Raw genomic sequence first — 26,324 nt, 5'->3', positions numbered from 1 at the left:
TATTGTCATTATTTGAATACATTTCAACAATTGACATAAATGAAGGCGTGGAGTGACGAATGGAGGTGTGCGCGGTTGCAGCTATATCTCCGCGACGAGGAGCTCTTCCAGGGTAAGTGGCGGGTATTATGATAGCTGGAATGATAGTGCAGGTCATAGTATGGCCTATATAACATTAGCGATCGTATTGCTGTTGGTAGGAGAGAGCGTAAACGTGCAAGTGATCGCAGACGTGACGCCTCTATCCAGTAGCTCAAAGTCTCATTCTACCAAGAACCAAGCCCCCAAAACTGCAGAACGATTGCTACACCGATGGAGAGAACATTGTGAAGGTGCTCGCGTGCAAATTCAGGTCGTGGAAGTCTCAGAATCGGACCCTCACGCGAGTAGCTCCACTCCGTCCTCCACTACATTATTTCGACAGGAAACTCAGATTTCTCATGTGTCAGTGGACGAATTAGAGGACGGAGGTGTGCCTAGCGCTAAGCTCAAGGCTCAATTCGACCTTAAAATCCGTCACGAGTTCTGGGGAAGAGAAGTGCTCCTCATTGTGCACATCACACCCAAGAAAAGCGTGGTTGGCGCTCCTGGAGACGTCAGTAATGATGGAAAACATGGATCTTTCGATCCCAGAGAATCAATAGGGGCCTCACTCCTTCGAGATGAGTGGGCTACCTCCCAATTATTGTCCTTAACTAGGGAAGAAGCTCAGCCGACACCCGTAATGACTCGTCGTGTTGAGCAGCATATTGTCGTCGCAAAGCCGTTGCAACTTGAGGTCGAGACTCGGGAGCTGGCCACACGACGTGTGGGAATCTTGGCTCGAGTATTAAACGCTCACTCGACGCTGGCGTTAGCTGTGCGAGACTTGCATCTCCATCTGGACCAGTCGTTACGACAAAAAGCGTCAGGCAGACGCTATCGCGTCGTGAGCGGCGATAAAGTGCCGTTTCCAGTTGTGCTGCAACCTCAAGAACGCTACAACTTTCTCTTCGTGTTGGAGCCAGTAGAGATAACAACGCCAGACGAGGCGCTTGAGGGGCCAGAAGGTGACGATATCAAGCAAGCGAAGAGCAATACGCAGAAGAAAAACAAGTCGCCCCTACCTCGTCGTTCGACAGTATCTACTACTTTATTAACGATGTCCTGGCAAGCGGCCGCTGTTTCCATGGATACAATCACGGAGAATCGTACGATCATGTGGTCTCCACCGCGCTCGTTCTCCTCTCTCTCAAGTGACGACGTCCAAAAGCTTGTGACGTATGTGCAAGCGGGGAACTCGAAGAAAAACGCGAAACCCTATGCGGATTTCAAATGCGTGCGACTTCTTCCAGACTCGGTGTTGAAGGTCGCAGTAGCACCGCTTTCTGCCAATATCGCGGTTGGAAGCGCAGTCACGGTGTGTGTGACGGTAGTGAACCGCTCTACACGCACCGATTTTGACTTGACCCTAGTGCTCCCTTCACAGAAAGGAGGTGTTCGTGATACTTCGCCTGATGTCGTGGGTTTCGAGGCTTCTCATCGGTTGGGGTAAGTTCAGAAGTTGCTGTGTGTAATGGGTTGTCAAAGGATTGATGAGTGAGAGATACTAATTTGTTTCTGGTTTAACAGACTGGTACGTCCGGGTATAAGCGTCCGAAGAAGCTTACACGTTGCTTTTCTCCGAGTGGGCAATTGCCATCTGGGGCCACTGGTGCTGGTAGATCACTTGACACGAACTTGCTTCATATCTGACGACTGGGAGGTGTTCATCAAGAACTGAACTGAGCAGTTCGTCGCGTCTTCTTGATGAAGTGCGCGTCTCTTCATGAGCGTTATGCAACATTGTTGAACGGCTGACTAGCTAGCCGGTCGTGCCGTGGCGTCGAGAATCAACAGATAGTCAGCATCTCGAAGTTGAAAAAAAGAGAAGAAAATTCGACAACTCTCGCCGGCTCGTAGCCTCAATTCGGTAGCAGTGCGCTTCCGACGCGGCCATCTCAACCACGGCGGGAAAATGGCTCGCCGTACGAGCGAAAGGCTCTCGGCGGCCTCAAGTTTTACTGCTGATGGCAGCGTTGATGACCGCGAATCGTGGCTTTGTCGATCCACTATATGCGCAAATGAGGAGGACGAGCGCAATGATACAGACGCGTGCAATTGGGCTCAAATGCACACACCTGTGCCCTTCATTATGACGCTTGCGGAGAGGAGAGATAGTGATGAGTTAGATACCTGGAGTGAGTTCAAGGAGAATGTATCCAAAACGCAAACCGAACTATCGGCTCGCAAGGGGAAGCGGAAATTGCCTCTCCTTTCTGGGTTTTCGAACGCTGAGGCGCTACGAGCACAGTTATCACAAAGTGGAGGTAAGCATTTGCAGATAACGCGTGGTGGTACTACGATGAAGGATAAGTGCAAGATTGACGCGGAGTTCGAGACCACGGGTAATGAGTTCGCACCTTCGAGGGGTGAGATTGAAGCCAATCGAAGAAAATGGGATTTGGAGAGAAAGTTACAAGATGCCGATCGAAAAATTAACTCAGAAGAAGCAAGTGGACTAGAACGGAAGCACAATGTGAGACCCGTTGCTCCTACCACGGCTGAGGTAAAAGCAAATCGAAGGAAATGGAACCTGGAGAGACGATTGCAGGACTCAGTGCCGAGTGGAATATCGGTGGATTCTATCGGCGGCTCCGATCGCAAACGTGATCTGAGAAGAAAGCTCCAGAGCTTGAATCCTTTTGCGATGAAGATGACTCCCACCGTCCCCTCTGTGGCTGAAGTAGAGGCTAATCAACTGAAATGGGACCTTGAACGACGATTGAATGAAACACACCGAAGCGATGCACCAGTAAATGCTGCTAGCGGATCTGAACAAAGCTGTCAAACGAGAAAATTACCGGCTTTGAACCCTCGTACGATGGCGATCAAGCCTGTTGATCCCCCGGCGTCCGAGGTGGAGGCTAATCGACGTAAATGGGACCTAGAGAGGAGGCTACACGATGCGTCAGTCGGTGCCATGAATGTACAGCTAAAAAGTGGTCTGAGACGGAAGCTAGATAGTTTGAACCCTTTCGCAATTAATCCTGTTATCCCGTCTGCAGATGAAGTGGAAGCGAACAGACGGAAATGGGATCTAGAGAGACGATTACAAGACGAAGAGCACGTAGATGTGGGTGTGAATGCAGCCAGTGCGTTTGAGCACCAATCAAGCTCGACACCTAAATTACCGCCGTTAAAACCCGTGGCTTCCTTTGTACCTGGCATGAACGCGAGCAGACCAAAGCGAGACTTTGAGAGCAAATTGTGCAGCACGGAGAGCCAACTCGAGCTGAAAGTGCACATGGAGGAGGAGGCTCACAAATTGGAACTTGAAGTATTATCCAGTCCTCTCGTTGCTAGCCGTGAAGCACAATTTGGTTTCCAGATAAATGAGTCTGTGGTCTATTTGATACTGTTTTCCAGTACTGCGGTGCTGCATTGTGCGATATTTAACTTCAGTTCGGAGCTACGACAGTTCTTGCAAGTCGACATGTACCCCTTTGGAATAGTGTTGCTGCTAAGCTGGACATTTGCTGGTTTAATTCATTTCTTCGGCGGTTTGGCCGGTGATCTCGTGCGAGATCGAGTGCTACTTTTACGGCGCACTGCTGTGCTGTGGGGTATTGCTGTTTTGGCGTTTCATGTTGCAGCCTTTCAGATGTCGTCGCTGGTGTCTCTAGTAAGTATGGTCTCGGGCTTATTGTGTGCCGGAGTCGCACACGGTATCGTGTGCCCTAATGTGATCGCTTTGGGTGTAGAATCAAAGTTGTTTGGCTTAGAGACTGTACACACACCTCTTTCACCTGAATACTGCAGCAGTAGCAGCGAAGACGAAGAAGAAAGTGAAAGCTCAGCAGAAAGTGAAGCGTCATACCTATCCGATGTCTCAAGTACAATGTCTGATGAGCAGCAGCAGCATTATGACTCTGGAAGTCACAATTTCTTTACTGTCTGCTTTGCGGCGAGGTTAGCGGGCTCTACACTTGTGCAGGGATATTACTTTGTGTTGGTGGATGTGGAAACGTTTTCAGCCGACAATGAACAGACGACTGTGGACTCGCGTGGGTTTCACTGTTTGCTTCTAATGAGCTTCGGCCTGATGGCATCTCTCATCTACTTTTGCTTTCAATCGTGGAACTACAGTCACAGTGATGAGTCTAACATGCATACGGGCTGCACCGATGAAGAGAAACTCGAGCGGAAGCTTGCTACTTTGGAGCAGAGTTTCACCTCTTCAAATGAAACTATTTGGACCTGGAGCTGGACGAATCTGGTGCGTCTGTGCAACCGCGTGTTGGTGGGCTATGCGCTGCTAGCGTTCGTGCTAATGACATTGATTGGTGCCGGGTTTTCCTTGGTGGCGGTGCTCCTGGCTACCCGATTTTCACTTCCTGTTCGTTTGGTAGCGTTCTTGCTTACCGTGACGGGCTGGCTACTTACAATGGTTGCGAGCTCACGGCAACTGAATCCAACGAAAAAACATCTTGTTCGCGTGAGCCGTCGTCTAGGTTTACGCTCCCGTCAGCTTTACTTGGCGATTTTTGCGGTCGCCTTTATCTGTGTGTCGGGATGTGTTGCATTCCTACGTGCGCAACTGTACTCGTCCATGTTGGCTCAAGTTTGTCAAACTCGGTTATTGATTCCGGGCACTATCAGTACATACTTCAATCCGGAGTTGCTGGGCACTGCGGTTGGAACGTCGTCTCTGGTTTTTATCGGTCTCTTTCGAGTGCTGAACAAGACTCCGCCAAATCCTGAGCCTATCGGCTCCGAACTTGCGTCGATTAAAGCCAATATATTCTCACCACGGACGCCTGTGACCGCTGTCCAGAATTCCTGGAAGCAATCGCTCTCTCTGCAGCTGCTTCCATCATTGGCGTCGTGTCCACCGGTGACACGAATGTGCTTCGCGATGCTGCTCTACCTTGTCAGCGTGTTTCTATCAAGTGTGGTGGAACTTTACCGTCGTCAAGCACTGGTGAGCCCTTTCGTGTTGTCACGCAGTTGTGGAGCTGTGCACTCGGAATTTACGTTCATCTGGACGTCGCCATACATGATCTTGCTAGGTGCGTCCGACGCACTCTTTCGTGTGAGCTTCCAGGAAGCATGCCATGATCTAGTACGAGGGTCTTTCGGATCATCGTCCCGCCGTTGGACTGGTACAGTGCAAGGTGCCATCTCGTTAGCTGAAGCGCTGGGTTACACGACCGCTCTTTCTCTCGTTGCGGTGCTTTCTCGGTGGCTTTTCCAGCGTGAGCCAACAGATATGGCTCTCTTCTTTTTGCTCTTGACGACTGTGATCGCTCTTACACACGCAATGCTCAACAGGATTGCGGCTCGAGCACAGGATTATCAGCGTTTGTATTTCTCTGTACGTTGAGGTAGGTAGTATTTATTCCAACACGGTTGTTTGTCAAAGTGCTTTTCACAACTTAAATCTGTGCACATGCAATACGCACCCTACAAATTGATCACTTACAGCCATGGGGACCACGTCGGATACATATCCTGCTGGCGCTCTGGACTCGTAGCAATCTCCAACAATTCTTGCACGTTCATTCCTCTCGGAGATTCGACATTCTCCTTCTTGAGCGAGACACCGCGGATCCTCTCGAGCACGAGACTCACATTGGCCTCCACACGCTGTTGAACCTGAGACTCCACGCGACGCTGCGCAGGCGAAGCTGCACCGGACGATCCGCCAGACGATGACGTGCGCCCAGTGCCTTGTGGATCAAGAGAGAGAAGTCGGGTTTTCGACGCATGCCACGACAGCAAGTCGTCTCTGAAGAAGAGACACAGCTGGTTGCTCAGGATGTCCTCCTCGCTCATCAGAGCTTCTGCAGCTGCCGTCATCCCCACGCTAAACGGTCCCTGAACACCCGCTCGCGTCATAAAACTGTGAAGGTTACGCGTAAGACGGAATGGCATCGTCGTCGCCGCTTCCAAGATTCCACTACTCGCATATCCCGGACGCAACTCAGTGCTCACCACGCGACCTGTACGTCGTGAGAACAGTACACGATGTGGGGCGCGGTCACCAACAAACAGCGCATACGACAGGAAGCTCGAGAGCGCGAGATGCTTAGTAAACTCGCTGCGGAACTGGAAATACGCATCGCTGTGCTCGGAAATGCCGTGCACGTACTTGGCCAAAAGTGTCTCAGGTACATGCTCGCTGCAGATTTCATGGAAAGCACGAGCTTTAGCCTGCGCAACACGTTCCTCTTCCTGCTTGCTGGAGTCGTTTCCTGCCCCCACAGCAGCGTACGCCTCGCTAACACGCTCGCGATAGAGTTCAACCGGGAGATCTGGATCCTTGTTCTCAATCTGGCAGTCCAGCTCGTAGATTTCTCCCAGCGTGATGAAATCGCGGTTGTCCTCGAGCAGTCGTACTCGCGGCGTCAGTGGAATCACCTTTGGCACGTGGAAGACCGTATTGCGCTTCTTGGTTTCCTTGTGGCGGAGTAGCAATCGATTCAGTAGCAAATACATCTGCATCATCCGTTCATCTGTGCGGGTGATGTGTGTCATCGCGTACTGCACCAAGAAGTAGTAGGTCCGACCGTCACTACCGCCCATCGCCACACGTCGCTGAGTAAATCCATTCCGCAGTAGAACATCCACCGTACTCTTGAAGTGTTGGATGCGAGCATGTAGATCCTTGATGGGCTCACTGTCCGACACGTACTGGCCCGGCACCTCCATGTTTGAGCTACTAAGCTCCATCAAATGACGGCTGCATTGTTCCAGGTACAGCTTACCAGCGTTCCGTTTGCCCACCTTTTTAACACGCAACTGCAAGAGACCCTTCCATCTCTTCAAACGGTTCATGATATTATAGAGCGTCGTGGCAGCTCCGTCGTGTTGCTGCGTGTCGTCATCCTCGAGAGGTGTAAAGTCGCGTTCAAATGCCGCCTTGAATTCCTCCACAAATGCCTCATGTTTCTCGTTCTTCTGGTGAGGCAGCAGCACGAAGAGTTTGCGACAGACTCTCGCCAGTGCAGCACGCAACATCTTCGGTACAGGTTCCGTCTTCGTTAGTCTCGGTAGCTGATAACACTTTAATAACAGCGCGTGGACAGCTGTAAGAAGCTCTTCTTCAGGCTCTGGTCGGAATCGGGTGATCATCTCTTCCAGCATGCACTCCATTTCAAACGTAAGCGAGTCGTGTGATCTGCGCAAGAAGTTCAACAGGTCTTCGGTGTACTGCACGGGACCAACTTCAGCCTTCAACGAATGTCCATCGCCGCCGTTACTTCGAATCTTTTCAGTCCAAGCTTCCAGTGTCAAGACAACACTAGGCGATGCGTTGAAAGCAGCAGGAGATGGTCGAGGGGGTCCGACGAGGCCTGGAACTTCTTGAACCTGAGCGACTGGCATGGTGATCGGAACGCCAACAACATGTCCCGACTTGGTCCTGTAGTACGTACGCGATCCAGCCGGAGACGACGCACTTGCAGAAGGCGACACACCCGACGCTAACTGCTGGTTGGTAAGCATTGCGTTGTCACGGTTCTCCAGGAAGAATGCTCGCATTGTATAATACAGCGCCTGCGGGAATTTTGCAGAGAGGCCACGTAACAAACCTCGAATCTGGGGTGCCTCTGGCCGACCGAGTGCCATAAGCAACTGCGGGATCCAGATGATCCAAATCCAAATCGGCAACTGCTTTCCGTGCGTCTCGAAGGCTTGAATAAGTACTCCTCGTCGGTCGTCCAAGTTCAGCAGCCACAACACACGCGCGATCATGAGTCGTGCTGAGTTACAGCGGTGGTGAATAGCCTGCAGGTAGCATGCGATGGTCTGCGAAGCCAAAGCGAGATCTTTCCGCACGAGAAACAGTCGGTAGCAGTAATGTCCCCACGAAAGCCATCCTTTGCCGTAACTATCACAAATCTGCAAGCAATGCGAGAACGTCTTGTTGGCTTCACCAAGAGATCCCTGTGCCTCCAAGAAAAGTGCCTTCAATCTGAACATCTCCGCCTTTTGTCGCAAGCTGAAGTAGTCCAGGTTGGTCGTGTTCAGAATACTCAATCCGCCAGAGTACTCCGTGGCACTCTCGTAGCAGATACTCACTTGTTCGCGAAGCTTTGAGAACGCGTCCTGTACGTCCATGGCTGGAACCGAGTACAGCTTTGCTAGAGCACCGAGGCACACATCGGGAAGTCGTTGCTTACGTGCAGTGTGCGCAAGCTTGATAACAGACCACGGACTGTCATGCATGCAAGCAAGTACCTGAGCGTCACTCCACGCAAACGTAGTCTTGACCACTTGGAACATGTGCGACCTCCACGTGAGGATATCATCCCACAGAAGAATAGGCTCCCACTTGTTCGGCAAGCGCTCCCGCCACGTATTAATGGACGGCTTGAGGTTCGGCAGCGATGCGTGCTGTGCGCTTGCAGACTTTATATCTTCCATCATCTGGATCGACTCTTTCACCTCCACAAACTTGTGGAACAAATGCATTAGCGGCAAGTGCGCACGAGACAGGATACGCGGCAGTCCTTGCCATTGATGCAACGCCAACTCGGCAGTTTGCGAAGCCAGCGTGTCGATTGCACCGCGCTTATCTGCATCAAGGATCGAAATATACAGCCGCTGTAGACGGGTCTGAGGACATCCGAGCTCTGCCGACGACTGCATCGATGGCGCCAATAGCAATTGCTTTGCTGAAGCCCAGTCTCCGCGTTTCCACGCACAGTCCAATAGCAGTTCTTGATTCTGTGTCGACTTGGCAAAGTCATTCATGAGCTGCCATTGGCACAACTGCTTGGCACACCCCACCCAGCGCTCCTCCCACAATCTCAGCTCGAACAGGTTCACATCCTCGACGCTTACACGAGCACTTTGAGCTTTGGATAATGCGCGGAAATACTCCTCCTGTGCTTCGTGCACACAGCCAAGCGCTTCCAGAGTCAGCGCTGTGCGCGTCTCGGGCTGTGCAATGTTTTCAAGACTCAATCCAATACGAAGATCATCCTCACTCAGCTGCTTGTAGATAGCACTGAGGGCCTCAATCCACCGCAGTCTGCTCTCAACACTCAAGTCAGATTTCTCGACCTGGAACTCACACAATCTCGTAGCACAGCTCCACACGTCGTAGGCCGATGCAATGTGCAGCACAAGCTCCGGTGTCATTACTGGAGCAGTTGGGCTAGTACTCACAATGCCCTTCATCAGAGTTTGGACCACATTTGTGCGACGGGGCGTAGACGCACCGAGTGGCACATTCAGATCGCGCTTGTTGTACTTAGAGGCCAAAATCTTCAACAGTTGACTAGACACTTGCGTTTGATCCGCCTGCTTCAGTAATCTCCACGCTGCGCTGAACAAATTCACCCACAGCTCCTTGGCTAGCTCCAAATCGATATGGGCTAAGTCACGCAAAGCCAACGTGAGCTCTGATGTCTTCACCTGGCCATAGGCCCCCAGGAAGTCGCCGTCGTCTGGAGCGTTTCCTCGAGTTGCATTCTCTGAAGACAGCATCGTGGTAACAGTAGGAGACGCGCTCGGGGCGATTGCCGCCATTACCGTCTCAATCGCAATCACAGGCCAGTATCTAGTTCCACAAGCTTGCCAATCTTGACGCAACACAAGCTGGAGTCGTGCGGCGGGCCCAGAACCAGTAACCGCGAAGAAGATTTGCAGGAACTTCTCCCGTGTCGCTGGATATGGAGCAAGTAAGCCTGCCATGAAATGCGTCGTGAGGCTATGACTCTGAGGCGTAGGACTCAGATGCAGCTGAGGCGCTTGCTGTTTAGTGTCTCCAGACGGTGGTTCGCAAAGCTTGAGAACTAGCTGGTAGTACTCCTCATTTAGAGAAAGAGCAGAGATCTCATTCAGTCGGTCGAACGTCGCCATCTTGCTCAGCAAAGTCATCTTGTCTTTTGTTGACAAAACCTGGTGACGTGGGTCTGTAGAAGCAATCATCTTCGCCACAATCCTCGTGATTTGCAGCAGAAGCGGGATGTTGTATGATCCTTCCAGGCAGTGCACCAGCAAGTTCGTGTACAGACGACGGTGCTCAGCAGCTGTAAACGTGCACTTGGCCAACAGCGCATAGCACAAGACAAGTAGTTCAATCGGCCTTTTGCCACTGCCGCCAGCAAACCCACCTCGCACTGCGACTTGGTTTACAGCAGTTCCCAACTTCTTCTTCATCGCGTTCCCAGGCTTAGAATTTGCCGCATCATTTCCTAGCGAATCGTTGACACTGGCCTTCTTCTTCGACAAAACCTTCTCTACTGGAACCTCGCGTTTCTTCACGACATGCCGCACGACATTATTCACTGCTAGGTTTGATCGTCCCGCCTGCATTTGATTCCATTCGTTTACGATTGCCAACGACGGCGTGGCCATCACGCGATTGCGTCCAAACGAGTCCACAACTGCTTGTCCACTTTCCACACCCATAGCAGTACCGTTGGTTCCTCCATGCTTTACACCGTGAGAACTTCCACCCGAGCTAGCCGCCGATTGAATCAGATGTTCACGCGTGAATCTCTGCGCCAGCTTTAGCAGTGCTGGGGCAAAGTGATCCACGAACTCAGGAGTGATTTCGGCCAGACCGCTCAGCAACTTGAGAGTAAATTCACCAGGAAAACTTGAAGGCGACACGACCACCCGCGGATGTTGCGAAAACAGCAAGCGCATACGTGCTGCCTCATGGTTGATCAACGGATTGATGCCACTCGGGTCCTTCTGATGTTTGTCTGCAGCATGACCCGCCGCAGAATTGCTTCCTGCTCCTCCCTGCTTCTCAGATTTTATTCCAGCAGCAGCCTGTGTTGCGGTTTTCCCCTTGGCCTTTGATGCTAAAGCACCTGATCCCCCAGACAAGGCCACACCACCTGCGCCTACATCTTGCTGGAAGATTGCCGCATTCACAAGTCGCTCGTTGACAATCTCGCGAAGCCACGGATAGAACTTGCACACAACCAAAGGTTGGGGAGCACGAGACGGAGGATACAGCTGCACAAACATCAAGCATAGTAAGAACAATGAAGAGGTTAGCACATTGGGAATGTTCCCTGAACAATAAAGCAGTGCGTACCTCCGCCATCCGCCGTAGAAACTTAATCAAGCTCGCTTGGATTTCATGGTTCTGGCGGTCGAAGCACGGCTCCAGCAACTTCATAATACGTGGTGCGTACTGAATCACATACGGTACTGGACGCTTAGACTTGGTAACAACCTCCGGGGTGATTAAGGAGTTCAAGATGCCCAGAACAGCGTCCAGAATCGCCAGCGACGACAAGGGCGCTCCCTTCGGAACAACAAAGAACGGGGGCATCACTGTCGGTGGCGGTGGTGCCGGAATTGAAACTTGTTGTCCTGCTCCTCCAGCAGCAGCCGCCGCAGCAGCGCTCATACTTGCCTGCAGCTGTTGCTGTTGCCGAATCACTGTCTCCGCGGTGACAGCGATAAGCTTGTCGAAGAGCGAAAAGCGGATCGATGCAGACGGCCACAGACGAAGTGCCTTGTCGAACAGCTCACCGCAAGTTTTTGCCAATCGACTCGTCTCCTGCTTATCCGCAGACGCAAGAGCAAAACGGAAAGCAAAGTTGATCACCAGATCCACCATCGCGCCACTCAGCTCGAAGTCGTCCTCATTGTTTGCAGCTCTATTGGCCTCCGAAGAAGGAGACGCCGCCGTTTGTCCTTGCTGTTGGCCAGACCTGGTCTGTGCTGGCACTTGAATCTGCAGCGACGTAGACCCATCCGTTTTAGTACTCGACTGGGTATCTACCACCTTTGCCTCCGCTGTATCAGCTCCTTCAGTTGTCATTACTTTCCTCTTCTTTGCAGCGTGGTCATCTGGGGATTTCTCTGAAGCTGCGCTCATGGCGGACGGACTTCGCTTTAACTCTCCACTTGGCGTAGTCGTCTTGGGCGTCGAAGAAGCTGTCCGTATCGCCAGTCGGTCCTGACGCGTCTGCTCCCACGAAATGACCAAATCCACGATATTCACAGCAAGTCTCCGGTTGTCTGGCGTACTGCTAGGAGGAATCGCCAAGCGGTTCAGCGAGTTCACCATCAAAGGAACGAACTGGCCGCGGAACGGATAAAACAGGGCTGGGTGTCGAACAATCAAGAACCAAATGTGCACAAGCTGTCCAAGTACGTGGCCTTCTTCGTAAGCAATCTTCTTCGTCCACTTGATCGCCTTGATAAACTCATTGGACGGTAAGCGACTTGGCAAAGCGGGCAGAAGGATGTCGAATGCCTTGCGTACGAGGAAACGCGCATCCATCTCATGTGTGCGCAATAGTGCGACATACACTTGCAGCACAATTTTGGGCGGAGTATCATACACTGAGATGAAGCGACACACATTCACATACGCCCACAGCTTCGACGTCAGATCGTGTGCCTTCAAATGGTTCCATGCAAACTTGATGACTTCCTTTCGGTGGTCCGTAACGTATTTGCTCATGTGCTGAATGAGCAACGTACCAAGCTTAAGCAATTCAATTCGGAGACTCTGCATCGCGTCCGGTGAATACTCTTTGCTCGCCAAAATCTCTCGCAGCATCCACATGACTGTGTCGAGGTCCATGACGTCGATATTGTCCACGCCCGTGTCTTCGAACGATGTAGTCAGCACGGGCATGATCAACAGCTGAACAGCATGCACCTTGAGCTCCTCGGACGCACCAGGTTCGCGAAGCATTCGTAGGAACAACCGGATGAGGTTGCATTTGTTTGCAGCGCTGTACTTGGTTGCAACCTCCTCGCGATAGAATGTTTGCAGGAAGCTGAAGTCGAAGGGTGTTCGGTGCAAGAACACAGACACCATGTCCAACAGCACTTGCGCGTCTTCTGGTTTCGCACGGCTGTATGTGATCATGCACTTGATCAGCAGTTTCGATTCGAGATGAAATTTGATCGGCAGGCGATCTTGAGCAACAAGTCGCTGAACACGAGCTGACGACCGCCACAGCTTCCGCAAAGCATCGACTATCACAGTCTGCGACGCCAACCACGTCGGATGCAGCTTGCTTATTGATCGAACAAGTCGCAATCCCTGGTAATGCAGCTCCAGCGCTTCTTGTTGAGCCTTAGACGCGAAGGGCCCACCGCTAGTAGCAGCTGTGTTGCTTCCCAAACCCAGCGATGGCGTCAGGCCTTGGCTCTGCGCACGAGCGATCTTTGCCTGAGCTTGAGCATTCGCACGGTGCACGTACGTCGCTTGCGCTTGCTTCGCCTTTTCCTGCGCTTGTATCGGCTTCAATCCCTGTGCTTGCGCCGTCGCAAGTGCTTGAGCATGCACTTTCTGAGCATTCACTTGAATTTGAGCTTGCAGCTGCTGGGCTTGCTGCTGCGTGACCAGCGAGCTCATCGCAGGATTAGGCAACGGAGCTTGCATAGCTGCTGACGAAATATGACTCTGGGCTTTGGCGATGTAGTCTTTGCTGGCGAACTGAGCTTTAGCTTGGGCTTGAACCAGCGACAATCCTTGTGCCTGCGCTGCTGCTAGAGTCTGCGCGTGCAGCTTTTGCGCGTTAGCCTGAATCTGAACTTGAGACTGCACCTTCAATGCCTGCTGCGCGTTCACTTGGGCCTGCGCCTTCACTACATACGCCGCACGAGCTTGCACACCGCGAGCCTCCGCCGCAGATGCTGTCATCCCTTGGGCTTGGGCGGTCGCAACTGCCTGCGCTGCCGCTTTCTGCGCATTCAGTTGAATCTGAGCCTGCATCTTGGCGTCACTTGACACATCAACGCCGCCCTTCACTTCCCCGACACCAGAGGCATTAATCTTTAGCGCTGCATTAAACGTCGCGTCTACCAGCGACTGTGCTCCACCGTTGCCGATAAGGACTGCGTGAAGAGGGGCTGCTTCCGGTAGCTTGACGAGCTGCTGGAAGAGCGACGAGTACTTTACTTCAATCAAATGCTCGCGCTTCAGAAAGAATGATACGGTCATGGACGCGTAACGATTCAAGAAACGCGTCAGAGGAATTCGATACGGTGAGCTCATCTTGCCGTAGCTTCCATACTTCGGTAATACAGCCTCCAGGTCCACCACGCAATTAATGAGTGGCTCCAAGAACGCATCGTTCGGAGGTAGCAGGTGAAACAGATCCACTATCGCTGCTGCAACGGCAGGCTCCTCACCTCGCTTCCAAATTCCAGCTTTAATGATACGCTCTGGATCACGCCACTGCTTCAGGTGCTCCAACAGCTTCTCCCCAAGCGTAACGTTGAAACAACTGCTGAGCAGTGTCAGCAAACGTGACAATCCTTCTAGTAGCGGCAAGTTCAGCTTCCGATAGTCTGCCAAATTAAGAAGCACCGGCCGCAAGCACTGCTGCAGAAGCTCCTTGGGAAGAAACACATCCTTGTTCTGCTTGTTCAGCTGAATGACGTCCGTTAGCGCATCCTGAGCTACCTGCACCAGTTCTGGGGGCTGACCGGTCAGGTATCGGAAAAACACACCCACGAAGCGATTACGGTACTCAGGGTGCTGATTCAGGTCGTTGGGTGCTGCAAGAAATGCTGACCGAAGGAGCTTCGCAGCCGCAATACGCAGTTCACAAGCTTGTGAAAGCCCAAACGGGTACTCCTGAGCCGATACACCTGAGCTTGGGATCCCTGTCGTCGCACCTCCAGCATTACTAGGACTCTCAGCCCCTATCATCGTTACTCCGTCGCGTTGGGAGTCCTCCGAAATCAGCTTCCATACCTCTTGCAGGAATACCATAATTTCTTTCGTCAACGAGAAGATTGGTGGCTTCAGTGACAACGCGTACGCCATGGAATCAACATAACCTGTCCTAGTGTTGCTGGGCAGCATCCGGAGATTGCACCCAGTGACCTGTTTGCTGATCAGCTGGTTGTACGGGTACAGCAACGCTGAAGCCGTAGTTTCCTGGAGTGACGCAATCGTATTAATGCACTGCTTGGCATACTGTCGCGTTGGCGCCTTTGGACTCAGGAACTCCACCACAAGCATCTGGAACACCTCTGTATCCTGGAAGGCAACGCATGACATGAAGTCTTTTTTCTTGGAATCATCGTCACCAAGCTGCTCCGCGTATCCCGAACGAACCTTCCAAGCAGTCCTCACCACATCCACCAGTGTCTCACCAGTTTCAGAACTAACAGTCGCACTCACTTCTGGGGGGTGATCTGATAGTACGAAGAATAATGCCTTGACAATAGTAAGCTCATTTTCATGACACCACTGAGGTTCCAACAAATTCACAAGAAGCTGGAGTCCAATCGCACCACCAAGTTTCTGGCGCCAGCTTCCTTTATCGTAGCATCCATGCGAAAAGACTTCACACATGCAGTTAAACAATGCACCTCCGCGCTCCACGGCCAACTGCAGTGAGTCGAACCGAGCAATGGTTGTCTTGACGATAAATGTGGCAACCTCTTTCGCTGCATCCACGACGTGTTGGTCAGGCGAGCTCAGCGCATCCAAGACAGCTTGCACAAACGAATAGAAGTCGTTCGTCACATCTGCTCCCATCATTTTCGAGGTACCGTACGCTGCTTGGCGCAGTGTTTCGATCCGTTTCGTTGTCGCCAAATGCCGTCCAGGTGATAAACCTCTTGTCGCTGCATACAGTGTTGACGCATGCAGCGATGATAGCACAGCGAAGTCAGGTGAATCGCGTGAACAATTGGCCAAGGCTAGCACTGTCAAGTGTCCCGCCATAGCCATTAGCACTTTTCTCGCCTCCGTACCCACGTCAACATCCACTACTGTCTCGAACAAGACCTCCAGTAACTGCGAGCGTGTAGCTCGCAAAGCCTCTAGCGACATCACCTTCCGCATGGGCTCTACATGGTGAGCACCTGCGTCTCCAGCGTCTGCTTCAACCGCCTCATGATCAGCGTAGTTAACATTGAGAGATACTACAGCCGTGCGAGAAACAAACATAAATGCACAGCGCTTGTGCTGCAAAATTGATCCACGGATTTTCGCCATCGTATCTGTCTCCAACTGAAGCGTCTTGTCGTCTTTTTCCAGCAAGAACGACGGTCTCGCCAGGTTTTCGCCTTCCTCAAACTCATCGACATCTGCAAGCCGCGAGTAAGCTTTACTGCCGTTGTTGCGCTCTGCAGATGTATGTCGCAGATACGTTCGAAGTACTTTGGTGGCCTGCGCGACTAACACATCCATCTTCATCGGAAATCTGCCGCCCGAAGCGAGTGCGACACCATCACCTTCCATGTCAACATCCATACTGTCACCATCCCCACCCCACTGAAACGTGAACGTTAGCCCCGTGAACGAGTGCTCATGGTAGTCGAGGTTTAGCGGATCCATGAGATACTGACGATTTCGCCCACCGATTTTACCCAAAATCCGCATAGCCAATTCGCCGTACGGATACGGCGGCGGGATGAGATGCGTATTCAGCGCCTCGATTATTTCCGTCAACAGCCGGTCCTGGGAAGTCATGATCGGATACAAAAAGTCTGGATTCAGATTGTCCACCCAAAACTCGAGTGTTCGCAGGCCTAAGTACGCCAGTTCACCACGCGACAATATTGCTCGCACCACTGACTTCATAAGAGACGGAAGGTACTGCAGCAGCGAGCTCAGGCGCGCAGGAATCGTCAGGCACAGCTCCAGAAGAACTTCTTGCATCGCCGGTTTGCCGATATGTTTCTGTAGTCGCATCAAAGCCGATAGCACACCCGGCAGCAGCGGGAAGACCTCCTTGTAAAAGTTTTCATACTTTCCGCCCGAGATCGACCGGAACAGCGCGCGCAGCAGTAACAAGTAATTGTCGGAGTGCTTCGTAAACGTTGCTTGCTTCAAACACGACTCGATAATCGTACGCAAATGTGGAAACAGCGCTGACTCGTTCGACTTGAACAATGTGACCGAACCAAAGACAATCTTGAACAACCGAAGTACGATAGAAGCACGGTCTACTTGCGGCACAGGCCGCATCTTTTCAAACCGCAAGTTCTCGATCGCCATCACCTTATCCACACGTTTCGTATCAGGCACGTCTCCTGCGGCCTCAACACTTAGATCCTTCATCTGCGTGATCAGAAACTTTAGTAGAATCTCAGCAAACCAACAGCTCACGTTTGAGTTAGCCAAGAAATGCTGAGGAATCGTCAGGATAGCATGATCTTGCAGTATACACTCATAGAGCAGCTCGATGTTTGCGATGAACAGATCTCTGAAATCTGCTGCTTCTAAAACGGTGAACGCACCAGCGAAGTGATCCAGCATTTGTTTCTCCTCAGACAACGTGTTCTCCGATAACGTGTACAAAATAAAACAGCGCAGTCCGTTTCGAAGCACCTTCGCGATAAGCAGACGTTCGTCATCAGTCAGAGGATACACATGTTCACTTCCACTTCCAGCCGAGCGACCAGAAACACTTCCAACGTCCATAGAATGTACATTCAGCCCCGATCGAATCCCTTGTGAAGTCGATAAAGAGGCTATACCACTCCCGTCTGCTATTGTGGCGTCAACGGTGGACAGGTCCTTTGCTAGAGGATTTCGATAATTAGCTGTACACCAAATTACAGCACGAATACCCAGGATCATCGTCCGAAGCAGTGACTTAATGTCACGAATAGTTGGTTCTTCCTCCGAGATAGAATCCGCAGGTCGCTGAACTCGCATGTACGGCAGCAGTAGACTCTCCAGCTTCTTCTCGTACGGCGTCTTTTGCACAACTTCTTTTGGTAGCAGACTAGACTGCTTGATTTTATCCATTGCACCTCCTTCCAATAGATCGCCTCGGTCTCCGCTGGACTTGTTGCGTAGTGTCGTAGCGAGGGCCACAGGCAGGTTGGCAAGTGTCGTGCCGAACTTCCCGGAAATAATTAGCAAAATGCGAGACAGAATATTGCGTCCTTTCCATGCGTCAGTGTCCTCATTCTTGGCACTGATATCGACGAGGTTGAGTAGAAGCCGAATACTAGTAGTCTGTATCGAGATTGGCAGCGTCGGGTCGTGGATACGCTTGCCGTAAAAGTCCACAATGGTGCTTACCTGCGGCAGCGTCAGCATGTCTCGAACGTGATGAATCATATCTGCTAGCGTGGAGTATGCCAGTGGTCGAATCTGATAGAAGCTGCAACGTCCTTTGCCGATAAGTACGTCGTCATTCATGAGCAGCTCAAGTTGTGGATAAAATCCCCGCCGAAAATCCGTCGAGATGATATGTCTCGCAGCCACAAAAATGTCTTTCCGCAACACGAAGGCATCTTTTGGGCAGGCGACAAGAAGCTTCACAGTGTTTTCGCAGATAGCATCTTGGAACGGACGCATCAGGTTAGCACATCCACGCAGCAAGTACGTCACAAAAGACAGCGTCTTCACTTGGCAATCCAAAAAGTCCAAATATCGAGAGGGATGGGTAGTAGCGGCTGTGTCGGGCGCGCGTAATGCCAGAGCTGCCATCATCAACGGCACTAGCACTGGGATATAGCTTTCAATGTAGCTTGGATAGCACTGGAAGAGCAGCATAATGATCAGCGGCAGTTCAGAAATAGTCTTGAATGATTCCAAGTTGCTGCAGATGGGCTCATCCGTCATGGCGTCGCTACCAGAAGCAGTAGCAACGCTGGTAGCAGGCGCTTCTGGCGTTGTTTTCGTTGGATCTGCCGTGGTCGCTGTTGTTGTTGCTGTTGCTGTTGCTGCTGTTTTTGTGCTAGTCTCATCAGCACTTGTACTCTCCGTTGTTTGAGGTGCCTGTGCCTCAGATTGAGTCGATTCCGTCGTAGCGGCACTCGCGGCTTCTGTCCCACTTGTTGCAGCTTCCTTCACTTCTTCCGTATTAGCTGCAGCTGAAGACACTGAAGTTTTTGTAGCAGTAGGTGTTGTCGCCGCCGACACGGTACTGTTAGACTTGTGCGTCTCTGGCGGGCCACTGAACTGCTTCTTCATAGTCGGCTCCAAGTTCTTGTACATTAGCTGAACGAGTTCCAGGAACGGTTGTACCTCGTTGCGCAAGCCTGGGCGGTAGTTGCGGTGCAGATCGAACAGCGTCTTGAGCGCGATGAGTGCATTATCCTCGTTGTCCTTCTGCAAAACATCCATGAGCAGCTGCAGTAGCTGTGCCACGTACGGCCGTAGAGCCTCATTGCTCGGCAATCGGTTCAATATCTGTAATAACACCTTGCGGCAGCGGTTCTGTGTTGTGGCACGCAACTGCGGCGGCAGCTTGGTCTGCAGTAGTCCCTTCCAGACAGGGAAAAGCGCCTCGAGGATGCGTCCCAGCTGCGGCGTGTGCAGGATCTCAGCTCGCCGGTACAGGTCCACGAGCTCCTTAAGCACGGCATCCGGGTCACCGTCCACCAGCTTCTGGCGCACCACGTCGACGTTCATCGTCGTCCCTTGGCGTCCGCCACCTTCACACCGATCGGGATTTCGAGTTTGGGCTTTAAGGCATAGTGAAAGCATTCTCATTGGCTGATGACTGAGCTTTTTCGTTTTCTTAGCGAATCATAGCACTACCTCTTGAGTCTATAGAATTCCTCAATTTCCACCAATTACATATTTTTGTTTTAGAGTACGAACGAGCGTCTACTACATGTATACATATCCTTGTCAGCTTCAAGATGACTTAGTAGGGCACGTAATGCACTTTGCCACTTGCAATTGCACCGCAGAGCGAGAATTGGTTGGTCGTGGACTCATTGTAGGCAGCGCGAGGATCCACACCGGAAAACTGCTGCCATGCTTCCATAGATCGTTGACTGCCCAGAGCAAAAATATCGGACTGTTCCAGCTGCCTGTCCTGGACTGACACTGGCAGTCCGAGCAGCCGTCGAATACGCCGGTTGGCTTCGTCCTTCCTGCTCTGCTGCTGCATGTCTGTATCGTCGCCGATAGCCCCAGAGGCCATCGGAAGTGGAGGCTCCTGCCACTGGTATCGAGCAAACAGTACGTCCTCGTTAGGTGCATAGAAGTCGTAGCCGCGAGTCCAGAAGCGCGTCGCTCGCGCGTATTCGTGGCCGACCGAGATCAATGGCGTGTGGGGGTCCGAGCGCACGTCGAAAAGTGCTCGAGTTGGACCGAAGTGAAACACTTCCGAGTATTGCGTCTGCAGCACCGGCGACAGAAGCGCAGCTCCTTGACGTGGCATTGGCTCGGGGGCATTAAATTCCACCACTGCGTCTGAAGACTTGGAGTGGATGCGCGCTGAGCATTGCACGAGTACAGTCGAGTTCGTTAGACCACGCAGTTGAATAGCCTTGGGGGCAACGCTCAGGATAGCCATATCATTTCCCACGCTATACCATTCCTTGAGAAGCTCGAGATCCCAGTTCTCTGTGAAGACTACCACCGCCGGGTCCACCGAAAGGTAAAAGTCATTCACGAATTTGTGCTCCACCATCCCTTCTGCTATGTATCGAGCAACGGTCGTTCCAAGAGCGCCCGACGCATCTCTCCTTTGCATGCGAAGCTGTCCGGATCGAAGCAATTGCTTGCAGTCTTTGGGCTTCAGCTCGCAGAGCCGCTGCACGCACGTCTGCTCCTGCGTCAAATACAGCTCCTCAAAGACGCGGAAGTGGACTCGCGGGAGGAATGCCGTCGCGCGCGCATCAACGATCGCTTGGGCGCACGCGTCGCTGTCTCGAAAATGAGTGAGCACCACTACGATCTGTTTCTCATCTCGAAAGCCGCGAGTCGTTCGCTGCTGGTGCTTGATGGCCAAATCCTCTTGCTCGTCTACCTCGTGCGATATAGTATGATGCAGCGTGGGCTTTGGAGAAGCCACGGACGTCGCAGACGATGGAAGTTGCGTGGAGAGGCGCCAGGTCATCATGACACACAGACACAGTGCGACGAGCACCACGCCGGCAATAGCACGCCGCCGCCGGAACAGCGCAGCTTCCTTGGCACTCATAGAAGCGGCATCTCGGTCACGGAGTCGCGATTGCGGAAGCCCCAGCGCTGACATACATGTAGGCGTCTGAAACGCCATCTTGCAACTTGAAAATTGCCACGAGGTTAAGAAAAACACATCTGCTTTTTCTAAAAAAAAATACTAAAAGTGTTTAAAACAGTTTTAAAAAAGCTGTTTAAAAAACTTTCATGAAAACTGGGGAACAAATATTGAGGTCGCTGGGGGTATATTAAACGGCCTTCTTTCTTTTCTACCTTGCGACGTGAACAACTCTTGAAGTCGTTCAAGCATATTCATGAAGTACATCACAGCAGCGTCGTTGCGTTGTTTGGCTAAAGAGATAGGTGGTTGCTTAGCTAATGAGCCGAGAATGCGTACGCGGCGCCAGCAAGGATCACCAAAGCAACAACCGCCGCGATGATCATTATAGGGTTTGAGTCGGACTGCTTCTCCTTGAAAGCTGCAGGTACACAACAACAAAAATTACCCGATTAGCCTCGACTACAAAGTGTGCCTGCGCGTTCGTGACACGCTTGTGTGTCCGTACTGTTGCCAGGGATAGCATATCTAGACCGCAATTGGGCCGCACTGAGGTCGCTGTCGCGGACACTTCCCCCGCGCTCGTAGCGCTGTCGCAGTTCACTTGCGCTCATGCCATCATCCATCGCTGCCGCTGCCGTTTGAATCGTTAATGCTTCAAGCTTTTTATCGGAATATGGTTTGATGAGCTCCGTTTCGCACCGCGTCCTTTCAAGATCACGGTCGTTTCGGGCAGCCGATCGAAGAAAGCAATTGGTCAAGTCATATTTCTTTGGTTAGCCATGCTCAAAGTTGCAATACCCTCACAAGCTACTGCGGCTGGTGTAAGCTTTTAAGAGCTTAACATTGAATCTCTGCAACATACAAAACTACCTGTTGATCATTAATCTTTTCAATTCATGCACTGATTTGGATTTCATTTTCTTTACTGATATGAGTTATTTGTGTTTTTCATGTATACCACATTTTCATGCATTTGCACAAATGTCGCTCTTCACCAAGAAGGACCTGGGGCTTCTGCTACCGGACGATACTCCAGGCGACCCGCAATCGCTGCGTCACACGAACACAAAGTACGTGCTCCTACGTCATACTCCTACTTGCAATTGCCGCCTGTGTTTACCCGCTGTCTACTGTTCATATTCTACTAAGAGAGGAAACCGAGGAGTTCAAGCCACTGAAGCCAAAGGTGGATCCATCCAAAAAGGTGACACGGTATCGAGCAGGACAGGTACCCAACTTTGCACACGGCTATGAGGAAGACCGCGGTTTTGTGACGGCCAACAGCAAGGTGCGTGCGTTCTCAAAGACCAAAGCACAGCAAAAGGCTGTTCCAGTGATCAGCACTGGACGAAAACGCGTGGAGGCGCAGGTCCTGAGTGCCACTAAACCTGCAGCAAACGACAGCCGGAGAGAGAGAGCGCCATCATCTTCTGAAGACGAAATAGGTTCGAGTGACGATGCTGTCGCCAAGGCGTTGCAAGATTCTAGCTCGGAAGAGGAAGATGACTCAGACATTGACCGTCGTCGTCTCATGTTACGCAATAAGGCGAAGGCCCGTGAAGCACAGAAAGAAGAGGAGACTCAGCCTATTTTATCTGATAAGAAGGGAATGCGGCAGCCTGTGGAGCCACAGATCGTGAAGCGTAGCACAGTGGCCGCCCCAGTGGCTAAGGCCAAAAACAGTGATTCTGAGTCTGGCAGCAGCGGCAGTAGCAGCTCGGAGTATGAGACCGACACAGATGATTCAGAGCCTGGTGAAGAGCTAATGAAGCCTGTGTTCGTACCTAAAAAGGCCCGTGGGACGGTGAAACGTCAAGAAGAACTGGCAGCAGAAGAGGAACGCCGCCTGAAGCAGGAGCAGGAGAAGACGGAGGCGCGAAAAATGGAGTCTCGTCGTTTGGTTGCAGAGGAAATTCGGCGCGGGCAGGACGGGGCCGATAAGGATGACTCGACTGACGTGGAGATGCCTGATGATACGGATGGCCTCGACCCAGCTCAAGAATATCGCGACTGGGAACTCCGCGAAATGCGTCGGATCAAACGGTATGCGGCTTTTTCGATGATTTGTAATTGCTGGTAATTGCAGTCTAAACTTTTCCTGTGTGTTTGCCGTTGTAGTGACCTAGATCGGAAGGAGCAGCATAGAAAGGAGGAAGAAGAAACTCAAAGAAGACGTAACATGACAGAAGAGGAGCGTGCAGTCGAGGATGCGTAAGATTGCTATTCAGTTTAGGCATCGAGACCCCACGGCGACTAACAGTTCCTGAGTCTTTTTTTTTAATTGCAGTAAATTGAAAAAGAACGAGCCCAAAGAGAAGAAAAAACTCAAGTTCATGCAGAAATACTACCACAAGGGTGCTTTTTACGTGGACGACGATAGCATCCGCTCAAAGAACGATGTGCGCAAACGGGATGCCACAGAAGCCACGCTCGAAGACAAGTTCAACAAGGAGATGCTCCCGACGGTGATGCAGGTCAAGAACTTCGGACGCGCTGGCCGGTACGAACATTATTCGAACGCCATGCATCTTTCTGCTTCAAGCATTTCTAATGTTCCCCAATTTGTTATGTTTACAATTCGATTTACAGCACGAAATACACGCATCTGGCAGACCAAGATACGTCCAGTCGTGATTCGCTGTGGGCGCGCAATGACGGCATTCGCGAAAAGTATAAAAGCCACCTCAGCGGCATGAAGGATATCGATGGGTCGACGAAGCGACGGAGAAAAGAGTAATACTTGGAACCGGCGACTTGGGACGACGCCAGTAGAAACAGCGCAAGCCGAGTCATTAAAAGCGCCGTCCGCAGTCGGTATATTCATTCAGCCACGCAGCAGCAGCAGCAAAGCTTTGAAAACGCGACGTTGGTTGGTTTGAACAAATCTCTTGCCTATTTCTCCAGTTTCTTCCCTTTGCATCGCCCCCATCATGACTAGAGCTGTACGCCTAAGTGCTCATGTACGTGGAGATATCGATTTGGTCGGGAAGCTCCGGGATGTTTACCTCGAAACGCGACTGCACCTTGGCCAGCATCTCCGTGTCCTCCTCCGACGAGATGAAACTAATCGACAGACCCTTGGTACCGAAACGACCGGCACGGCCCACACGGTGGAGGTACTGGTCGCTGTCGTTCGGGAAGTCGTAGTTCACGACGATGTTGACACGCTCGATATCCATACCACGACCAAACAAGTCCGTAGTTACCAGGATACGCTTCTGGAAGTCCTTGAAGCTCTTGTAGCGCTTGATACGTTCCTCCTGAGATAGGTCAGCCGTGATACAGATCGACGGGAAGTTGCACTCGTTCAGCAGGCGGTTGAGCTCGCGTCCACGGTTCTTCTTGGATACGAAGATCACTACCTGGTTAAACTCAAGCGCATCCAGCAGGTCGTTCAGCTTGCGATTCTTCTCCGACTCCTCGAGCTTGATGTAGTACTGCTGCAGGCCGTGAAGCGTCAACTTCGTCTCGTCGTCAACGTAGATCTCCATCGGCTGCACAGTAAAACAGTCCAACATAGCATCGATTAGTTCAGTGCAATCGAGCATTCAAACGCAAATCGTTCACTTACGTCCTGACAGAACTTGCGGCACACAGGGCGGATCTCCTTGCTCAGGGTAGCCGAGAACATCATCACCTGCTTGTCGTGAGGGGTGGCCTTGAAGATCTCCTGGATGTCGCGACGCATGTCTGCCCGGAAAACACATTAGGATCAACTGTTTGAGTCGATAACTCCACAAACTTGCTCGCATGACTTACCGATGGCCTCAAGCATCTTGTCACATTCGTCCATGACAAAGTGTTTCACCTTGTCCAGCTTCAGGGTCTTCTCACGAAGCAGACCGAGGATACGACCGGGAGTGCCCACAAGGATGTGGGGCGGGTTGTTCTTCAGAGCCTCGCGGTTCTGCGAAATAGGCACACCTACCATAACAGAAATGTGAGCAACTGACCCATCGAAGGTCACGGTCACAGGGCGTACCGCCGTAGAATACGCCGGTCTTGACGTCCACCAGGTACTTGCTGAATCGCTCGTACTCGTGGGCGATCTGGAATGCCAGTTCACGGGTGTGGCACATGACCACGACGCTGATCTGGCCGTCGACAGGCTCGATCTAGGGCGCAAAAATGGTATTAGCAAAAGCACTGCCGCTAGACTTATAGAGCAGTTTCGTACCTGGTGCAGAGTAGCAAGCACGAAGACAGCAGTCTTGCCCATACCCGACTTGGCCTGGCAAATGATGTCCATGCCGAGCACGGCCTGGGGGATGCACTCGTGCTGGACTGTATGTATCAAAAAAGAAGAATTATAACTTGTTAGCGAGTGGTATCCCATCTTTCCCGTAATCCCAGGCAAGCAACTGATCTCACCTTCCGAAGGGTGCTCAAAACCGCAGTCCACGACGGCGCGCAGGCACTCAGGCTTCAAAATAAAGTCACGGAAACCGGAACTGTGGATTCCGACGTAATGGCCCCTGTTGACAAGATTCCCCGGCGATCACGATTCCCCCGGAACAGATACAGAAGAAGGTGTTAAAAAACTGGGCTTTAACCCTCCTCTCTCCGAGAGATGCTGGGTGGGCGGATGAGCGGCCGGTAAGAGCGTCGATCGCGTCAAAAGACGGCATAGTCGGCCTCTCAAGAGGTCCTCCGCACGCAGGCAGGCGAGCGAGAAAGCGCCGTCTTCTCCCTAGGCGTCGCTCTCTCTCCTCGGCGCTGCTCTCCCGTCTCTCGGGCTCCCACTCCCCCCTTTTCGCAATATCGAGATCTTTTTGCTTACTTCTTGGCGTCTTTGCCTTCAGCGGCGGCCTTGGAGGCATCCGTCGTCGTCTCCTCTTCCTCCTCGTAGTCGACCAATTCGTCGTCGAACTCCTTGTTCTCCTCGCCCGGCATGATGACTCTAGTGTTTAGATATAAGCTTTGCTTAGTAAGGCCGATACGCGGCGTTCTGTTGGCGGCAAAGCGACTTCGGTTGTGTGGCCGCAAAGAGCGGGAACCAAAATCCAAAAAATCTCGATTTTTTCCATATTTTAGGGAGGGACATTGGCAGGGCGACATCTATGTTCGCGATATAATTGGCTGCAAATTTTGGTAATTCAGCCAATGGCAGGGACCCAATAACCTACAAAAACATCACTGGAAATGGCGGCGTTGTCCTCTATGCAGGGTTCGCCAAAACCCAGCTTTTCGGATTTGAGTGGGTGGGTAATGAATTTTTTGTAAGTGGGTGGGATAAAAAAACTGGGTCTTATCTGTTGGATGACGTCATTTACACAATTATCAAAAAACTGTGTCACCTCAGAGACATATGGAGCGGTTACAGATGCTTTAGGGCGGTTACGTCGTTTGCGTTTCCCTCGTTCTACTTTGTCAGTTTTGCTCAAGCCTGTCACTAACTGTGACGGG

General features: G+C 51.8%; 6 protein-coding genes across 6 annotated transcripts; 3 read left to right on the top strand and 3 right to left on the bottom strand.

Annotated features, from left to right (window-relative positions):
• Positions 1-39: 39 nt before the first annotated feature.
• On the top strand, positions 40-1,762 carry PITG_03573 (uncharacterized protein; the record flags this gene model as incomplete). Its single annotated transcript, XM_002906587.1, has 3 exons — positions 40-112; positions 201-1,530; positions 1,612-1,762. 3 exons carry the CDS (start codon positions 40-42, stop codon positions 1,760-1,762), a joined length of 1,554 nt encoding a protein of 517 aa, XP_002906633.1.
• A 1,563-nt stretch (positions 1,763-3,325) lies between these two features.
• On the top strand, positions 3,326-5,404 carry PITG_03572 (uncharacterized protein; the record flags this gene model as incomplete). Its single annotated transcript, XM_002906586.1, has 4 exons — positions 3,326-3,792; positions 3,874-4,179; positions 4,249-4,753; positions 4,886-5,404. The coding sequence occupies 4 exons, from the start codon at positions 3,326-3,328 to the stop codon at positions 5,402-5,404; spliced, it is 1,797 nt and encodes a 598-aa protein (XP_002906632.1).
• A 95-nt stretch (positions 5,405-5,499) lies between these two features.
• Positions 5,500-19,351, bottom strand: PITG_03571 (phosphatidylinositol kinase (PIK-L3); the record flags this gene model as incomplete). The annotated part of the gene is made up of 2 exons (XM_002906585.1): positions 5,500-11,001; positions 11,084-19,351. The coding sequence occupies 2 exons, from the start codon at positions 19,349-19,351 to the stop codon at positions 5,500-5,502; spliced, it is 13,770 nt and encodes a 4,589-aa protein (XP_002906631.1).
• Positions 19,352-19,589: 238 nt separating this feature from the next.
• On the bottom strand, positions 19,590-20,954 carry PITG_03570 (uncharacterized protein; the record flags this gene model as incomplete). Its single annotated transcript, XM_002906584.1, has 2 exons — positions 19,590-20,663; positions 20,748-20,954. 2 exons carry the CDS (start codon positions 20,952-20,954, stop codon positions 19,590-19,592), a joined length of 1,281 nt encoding a protein of 426 aa, XP_002906630.1.
• Positions 20,955-21,899: 945 nt separating this feature from the next.
• PITG_03569 (uncharacterized protein) lies at positions 21,900-23,552 on the top strand (the record flags this gene model as incomplete). The annotated part of the gene is made up of 4 exons (XM_002906583.1): positions 21,900-21,988; positions 22,068-22,961; positions 23,206-23,418; positions 23,531-23,552. The coding sequence occupies 4 exons, from the start codon at positions 21,900-21,902 to the stop codon at positions 23,550-23,552; spliced, it is 1,218 nt and encodes a 405-aa protein (XP_002906629.1).
• A 314-nt stretch (positions 23,553-23,866) lies between these two features.
• PITG_03568 (DEAD/DEAH box RNA helicase, putative) lies at positions 23,867-25,811 on the bottom strand (the record flags this gene model as incomplete). The annotated part of the gene is made up of 8 exons (XM_002906582.1): positions 23,867-24,412; positions 24,490-24,608; positions 24,678-24,842; positions 24,901-25,033; positions 25,096-25,202; positions 25,290-25,393; positions 25,542-25,622; positions 25,699-25,811. 8 exons carry the CDS (start codon positions 25,809-25,811, stop codon positions 23,867-23,869), a joined length of 1,368 nt encoding a protein of 455 aa, XP_002906628.1.
• Positions 25,812-26,324: the final 513 nt, after the last annotated feature.

Source organism: Phytophthora infestans, genomic scaffold (genome assembly GCF_000142945.1).
Source record: "Phytophthora infestans T30-4 supercont1.4 genomic scaffold, whole genome shotgun sequence".
NCBI classification, from domain to species: Eukaryota; Oomycota; class Peronosporomycetes; order Peronosporales; family Peronosporaceae; genus Phytophthora; species Phytophthora infestans.
Note: the sequence above shows the minus strand (reverse complement) of the source record. Positions and strands in the feature narration are given on the sequence as shown.